General features: G+C 34.5%; 1 protein-coding gene across 1 annotated transcript; it reads left to right on the forward strand.

Annotated features, from left to right (window-relative positions):
- The first annotated feature begins 4073 nt into the window (after nucleotides 1–4073).
- Nucleotides 4074–7103, forward strand: LOC123705378 (protein SERAC1). Its single transcript, XM_045654122.1, has one exon. The coding sequence runs from the start codon at nucleotides 4225–4227 to the stop codon at nucleotides 6469–6471; it is 2247 nt and encodes a 748-aa protein (XP_045510078.1). The 5' UTR covers nucleotides 4074–4224; the 3' UTR covers nucleotides 6472–7103.
- The last annotated feature ends 664 nt before the right edge of the window (nucleotides 7104–7767 follow it).

The following is a 7767-nucleotide window of genomic DNA, read 5'->3' on the forward strand; positions in this document are numbered from 1 at the left end:
CTAGCTTTCCACCCGCAGCTTCGCCCGCGCAGTCAAAGAAAAACCCGCATAGTTCCCGTTCCCGTGGGATTTCCGGGATAAAACCTATCCTATTTCCCGGGATAAAAAGTAGCCTATGTCCTTTCTCGGGTATCAAAATATCTCTTTACCAAATTTCATGCAAATTGCTTCAGTAGTTAAGGCGCGATAGTAACAGACATACAGACAAGGTTACTTTCGCATTTATAACATTAGTATGGATTAAAAGAATTCATAAATCACAACGCATTTATTTATTTATGGTGGATTCTAGATAACAGATTTCGATTTTTAGAGTAACGTCTCTAGTAAGTATTTAAAAAGAAAAAAGGTTCAGTTCTGTAAATCAGAAAATGTTTATTATGTTAAGAATGGTTTATTAGTAAAATAAAATATAAAAATTACTCGTATCGGTCATTATTATTATAAATATGTACCTATATTATTTTAATTGAAAAAAGTTAATCAAATGTGCAGTTCCAGTTCGTTCGTTCTTTTTTTCTTCGTTGTTTCAGCTATTCCTTTGCCACACGCGCTTTTTTTTCTGCGTTAAAAGTATTGCACCGACTACTAGAGTCGGAGAGCTTTTTTTCGTGGTAGGATAGATACGTGCAAGGCTCACCAAAGTTCACAGTCGACTGGACTGCAACTCGGCGCTCGTGTAGTGTGTGGGCGATGACGGATTTGTCCACGGATTGGTACGGCTCGGGGCTCGGCTCGCGGTGCGTGTAGTGAATGCCGGGCTTTAGGATTTGAATTGTAGTAGGCAACTCATGCCCTCTGTCAGGATTAACGCACAACTTATGGCCCATTTTTCAATCCTTGGATAAAACTTACCCGTCTATTAAAGTATTACACGATAATAATAAAATGTAACCTGTTAACTGTCAAATACGGGCAATTAGAATACATTTCGAAAATGATGGTTTAATACGTTATTCGACGAATAAGTTTTAACCAAGGATTGAAAAATCAGCCCTTAGGGCGGCCGTACACGGACCCTTTCAAGCAGTTGGGACCGACCGCTTGAAGCCGCGACCGCGCGGTGAATTACTATAGGCATTCATTCACCGCCCGTACATGTGACGGCTCGAGCCGTTGCGACCGCATCAAGGCGTCAACTACATGACGAAATTTCACCGTGCCCACGGTTGGTAGGGACGGCTGGATCAGTCAACAACCGACGGCTCGAGCCGTCAACGATCGCGACCGACCGCTCGAGCCGTCCGTGTACGGCGCTCAGCCGTTAACTGCTCGAGCGGTCCGTGTACGGCCGCCCTTTATAGTATCATATTTTTGTAAACTTCGTCCTAGTTTCTAATTTTTGTTTGATTTTTCCGTGTCGAATCCCAAATTAATGTCCGAATGAATACTTTGTTAATAATTGTTTCCTACATTAAATATTATAACGTTTTTGTTTTTTTGCTTAAACATGATGTTTATTATACTCATTAAAGGAATAATCTTTCTAATAATCTTTCAGATCTTTTTTTTTTTGTTTAAACTTAAGATGTAAACTAACTGTATCGTAAGTACTTACTAACTGCCTTGTTTGTTTTCATAACCGTTTTGTTTTTCTTTTCTTTTTTTTAGAAAAAAAAAAGATCTTGCATGTGGTGTTAGCCTTTAAGTAGCTGTTGCATTTATATAAGTTATTTTGTGTTATTGTTTCTGTATGTATGTGTTGATGTAAACAACTGTTGGCTGACCTTAATTAAATAAATAAAAATAAATAAATAATAAAATCCAACACAATTCAATAAATAATAATAATTCAATAATACTTATTATAATATCTAAATGTCGGATTCTGGGTAGTAAATGGATCACCACTCACCACCAATTTTGTCATACATTTATAGTATGGTACATTAACATTAATTTTAGATCATCTGATCTAAAATATTTTTATTTGTACCTATCTACTGAAATTTTATTGAAGCCTCATAACAACTTTACGCATGCTCAGTATACTCAAGGGCACAGAATGGATGGAGGTGGAGCTTCATTTCATTCATTACGAAGAACTCCTATTCATTCATGTGAACCTAGTATTTCGATTTCGTACGTTCAGCTCGTATTGGATCTTGAATTTTATACCACTGTCTGTTACCTCTGGGAGGCAACTTAAAAATTAATATCTATTCCATTGAATTTATGATTTTTCTTGCGTGGAATATAGCTAGTAATACGTCTTTGTTCTAGGTAGCACAAGAATAAAAATCATCAAAATCTGTAAAGGGACTAGAGTAGATAATATTTTTTGAAACAAAAAAAAAATCGCAGTCGGATGAAACCCATTAGAAAAGGAGGGGAATATGATGAAAATAAAAGGAAAAATAAATTACGGTCAATCCGAGTTCGGGAAGTGGAGGGGGGAGCTTTTAAGAGAAAAAAATGGTTTCTCTCGATTTCCGACAAAACTACAAGTCCTACGGAAAAAAGTTCAATGGCCAAGTCGTAGGTAATAAAAAGTTCTACAACTTTTGTAATAACAATTTTTTCACATAACCTCAAAATTTAGGTGAAAAATTCAAAAAACCAAGTTTTTGGTCTTTTATTTTTATCTACTTCAAAATTATTATTTTTTTCTATGAAATTTGGTAGAAACTTACTTTATTATGTCCCAAATACACTGTAATTTATTTGATTGAAAATATTTATTTTTTTGCCTCCTAATTTTCAATCGAAAAGTCACCTGTCAAAATATCAGCTTTCTTCAAAAACTTGGGGAGCCTTTTGTTCATTGAAATCTCTACTTTCATATGCTGTAAAAAAAATAAACATTACCATAGTAAATGTTCTCAGGAAACGCATACAAACAGTGTGATAATGAGCTTTTACTAAATCAGGCACACTTCTCTATTTGATTTTTTCTACGTATTTTTCCGGGATAAAAAGTATCCTATTTTATGCCCAGGATAATAAGGTATAATTATACCAAGTTTCATCGAAATCGAACCGTTAGTTTTCACGTGATGCTTTCTCATACAGACAGACAGACAAAAATTTTTTTAATCACATATTTGGGTTTGGTATGTATCGATCCAGTAACACCCCCTGCTATTTATTTTTAAAGTGAAACTTTTATTACATCGTCTCAAACTTTTTGGTCTGTGTCGCATGCATGCGCATGTCGCGTGACGCATTATACGTACGATAATTATCGTACAAATACGATAATTAGATATTAGTTAAATGTCTATAGTGTGAAAAAAAGTTTCACTTTTACCGTGGTTTCATAAAACCACACAACATTTTTTTCAATATTTTCAATGTACAGAATTGACCGTTCTACAGTATTTATTATATGTATAGACTATACTATTATTTTTTAATTATTAAGTACTTAATAAACATATAATATTTTTAGTGGGTTATTTCATATTTGATACGATGTGTTTGATACACTTTTAAGTAGTAACGTTAATTTGATGATATGTTAATTTTTTAGATGTGTCTGGCAAGATGTAAGAACCATGAAAACTGTCCGGCTCTTGAGGTTACTTGGGGACGTCTATAAAGATGTTATACGTCCCCAAGTAACATATATAAAATTTAGCTTTTAAACTACTTATAATGAAAGTTAGGTACCTACAATTTTATACACCTTTACTACCTGTTTCCTGCCAAAGTAACCACAACCCAGACTTGATAATCGCTAGTCGTTCTTATCTGTATCGGAGACATACTTATACAGAGAAACTTTCAACTTTCCTAAAGAAAGGAATGTCTGGCCGTCGCGTCGTGGGCTCTTGATCTAGGTATTGGTTTTAGCTTCACACTGACCCCCCCTACACATCCAAAAAACAAAATTGCGTCCTCTAAAAAACGCAAGATTAGGCCTAAAAAATGTTTTTTAGGCCATTTTAATGGACTAATATTATTTTAATAAAAAGGTGCTTTGTTTCTGTTTGTTTCTCAACCACTGAACAACCTATCAGAAAAATATTATAATTATATTTATTTATCTATTTCATTTACGAAAGGAAAATGTGACAGTATACTGACAGTAACATAAAGAAATGAAATGACATATGACACAATAACAAAGTTGCAGACTTGTTTCATATTTCTTTTTTGAAGTTATTATCGAAATTATTAGAAAAGTTGATCGTATGTCGTCCTCGTTTAAAGCATTTTATCATACTATTGTATATGTGGCTATTTATGTGCCAATTTTAAAGTCATCATTCAGTTAAAATAATGACTTTACAAGACAGATTGAAATCTCTCTTACGTATTCTGAAATTTTCATCTATTTGGGGCAGTGGTGTTATAATAGTCGCATATCATTTGAAACAGACGACAGGTAGAATAAATAGAATTGTAAATCACAATGTTATAGATGTCGACAAGAAATGTACTCCGGAATATATATACATCGAAGACCCTTCGTACGATGCTGCTATGAAAGAGGAACACGAGAGGGAAAACAAGCAGTCGGTTGGTTTTTCTAGAATATGGAAGAGCTTGAAATACTCTTTAGCTTGGAAGCTCCTTTGGCTCTGTCGTCATGGTAGTAAAGATCAACGCAATATAGCACTGGAACAACTAGCAGCCTTTAAAAATAATAAAAGTTGGGATTGTTTGAAGCTTGCTCAAGCACTCGATAAAGATACAGCAGTTCTACTTGCTCGTACCCGTGGTGCCGATTTAAGATATTTTCTTCCACCGCCGATACATGTTCGGAGGAAAGCATTAACATCAGAGTTACTATCTTTTAGGTTAAGAGACTTTCTTTTGGCTGTGCAAACTGTAAATCCTCATAGTTGTATTCATTATTTTCTTAACAAATATTTTTTGAATATCCAAGAACAACCTGTTGAAGCAGATGTGCCAACGAAGCCTGATAATCTTAGTGAAAAAGAACTTTGTATTTTATGTCTTGATGCTATCCACCACCACCTTTCTCTATTCTATTCTAAATCTTATGAAAAAGACATTTCTAGTCAAACATTAATTAAACAAGGCATCTTACCTTGCTTGGCTGAATTACTTTTACGATATCACAATGATATTGATATAGATATGGCAGTATTAAAAGTTTTTACAATTCTAAGTGTACATAACAATTTATTGAATGATTTCTTTCAAAATGGGCTCATTAGGGATTTATCACGCTTACTGAGATCAAATGATGTCCGTTTAGCAAGTTCAGCGGCAGTTTCCCTAGCAAACCTATCTGGTGAATACTTGTATAGACCTGGCTTATATCTTTTGTACCCTTTATATAGAACTGCAGCTAAGCACACATGTGATACACTCTTAGTTCATGGGCTGCGTGGGGGTGTTTTTGTTACATGGAGACAAAGAGATAAATCGTGTGCTCATCCCGTTGGTCTCATTGAAGTGTCTGTTGCAGACGCAGATTGTAATCCCTGCAAGGAAAATGAAACAGAGGCAAAATACTATGATCCAGAATTGCAACAAGTGTTAGAAGACATCATGGAGATTGAGGAAGAATCACTGTTATCAAATGTTGAGGTTGTTCTACACGATCTTCCTATAGAAGCTAAAAGGGAACCCATCAACAAGTATACATTCACTGCCAAGAAAAAGAGGAATGCCTTGTTGCAGGAAGAAGAAGATAAATGTAATTATACATTTTGCTGGCCTAAAGATTGGCTGCCAAAAGATTGTAAGAATTTGAGAATTTTGGGCATTAATTATTGGACTTCTCTTTCTGAATGGTTAGAGCACTGCCCCTTACAAAATACTGACATAGCCACTAGAGCTTCGGAACTAATACCAACATTAGTGGATGCTGGAGTAGGCAAAAAAAATCTTGTTTGGCTTACACACTCTATGGGTGGTCTGATAGTAAAACAATTGCTCATACAAGCATCCGAGAGTCAAGATCCCAATACACAACAGTTGTGTGATTACACCAAGGCAATTGTATTTTACAGTACTCCGCACAAGGGAAGTGCACTGGCAACTATGCCACGGGCAGCAGCTGCAGTTCTTTGGCCCTCTCAAGATGTGAGACAGTTACAAGAAAATTCACCAGTTTTACTTAAAATACATAATGCTTTCATTAAATATGCTGATCACTATGGCTGGGAAACTATTAGTTTTGCAGAAACTTTACCGACTCCAGTCACAGCATTTAAAGTACCTATTCATTTTGTACAACCTGATTCAGCTGATCTTGGCCGTGGTGTCTTTTATCAATTACCGTTAGATCATTTATCAATATGCAAGCCAGCAACGAGGCAGTCTATTTTATATACAACAGTTCTAAATGTTCTTAAGAGAGTCACTGCAGAAGATGTAGAATTATATTACGAGGAGAGCTATGTTCAATATTATGCTGATTATCTTATGTGGGCTGCTAGGAACAAAATAAAATCAGTATTACAAGTAATAGATGAGGCACAGAATATTGAACAAGCTCAAAAGATTCAAAAAGCATTATTGCAAACGTTTACTGATGATTTTTCTGATTGAAATAATAATTTTAAAAATTATGTTGTTATTACAGTATTAATCAGGTATTATATTTCAATTATTTCAATGGGTGCTTCGACACATAACCCAGTGCCGGCGTTAGGGGGGGTGAGAGGGGGCGATGGCCCAGGGCGACAAATTCTGGGGGGCGCCAAGGTCTGAAGTTGCCTCTCCTGGTGCAAACCTTAAGAACACCTCAAGTGGGCGCCACGAATATTTTCGCCCGGGGTGTCAGTGACCCTTACACCGGCACTGTCATAACCTATTCTATCTAACTACTAAATTATTCATCATAATACATAATTGTATATTTTAGAAAATAAGTAAGTTTCAGCTCTTCTTTACAATGCTCATTTAACTATTTAACCTAATTAAAAGTTAAATTCTGCTCAAGTTTATTAGAGAATAACTTCTAGTCATATTAGTTACTTTTAAAATGATAAAAATGTACAATAGAGTACTTTGCACAAGGATATGTTTATTGTATAGCAAAGACCTTAGTTGATTAAATATAATATTTTCATTGTGGTTGAGAATTGCCTTTTTCATTTTTTTAACAAGTACCTATTCACATAATATGGGTACATATTCACAATTGAACTTTAATAATAACATTAGTAAGTAGGTACCTATGTAATGTTAATCATTACCACCGAGTAAATAAATCAAATAATATATTCCATTTGGCATTTACTAGCTTACCGCCCGCCCCCGCGGCTTCGCCCGCTTTGTCTAAAACCTAATAAATAATATACTAAAACCTTCCTCTTGAATCACCCTATCTATTAAAAAAAGCCGCATCAATAACCGTTTTTTTAGCTCCATGGATGATTTTTACAATATGGTTGATACATCTTGATATTATGTTTATACCTATAACTTTTTTTATCTAGTATAGTTTTATATATTATGATGTGAGATGTGATTTTTCATGTGAATTTCAATATAGTGAATTGTTTATTGGTCCTAAGTTAATGTACCTATTAAAAAAGAATTATTAACATAACAGAAGCATAATAATTCAGGCACTCATAACTCATCCGTCATCATCTTTTTACAATTTTATTTTGAGCGCCATCTATCGGAAATAGCATGTATTTATCTAAAACATCTTAAACTGTTTCAATGAAAGTTTAATCGAAATATTACAGATGTCACTAAAATCAATGGAATAGGAAAAAAAATAATTTTATATAATTGCGTGGATAATCATGCGTTATCTACATGTACCTATCAATATTAATTATTATAAATTATTCTAACAATATTAGTACGTGCACTCGATGTCTAAATAAT

The sequence above is a fragment of the Colias croceus genome, chromosome Z (genome assembly GCF_905220415.1).
Source record: "Colias croceus chromosome Z, ilColCroc2.1".
NCBI classification, from domain to species: domain Eukaryota; kingdom Metazoa; phylum Arthropoda; class Insecta; order Lepidoptera; family Pieridae; genus Colias; species Colias croceus.

Bases quoted from the DNA above. Each gene is read 5' to 3' on its own strand.
- LOC123705378 (XM_045654122.1), top strand. From the start codon at position 4,225: ATGACTTTACAAGACAGATTGAAATCTCTCTTACGTATTCTGAAATTT.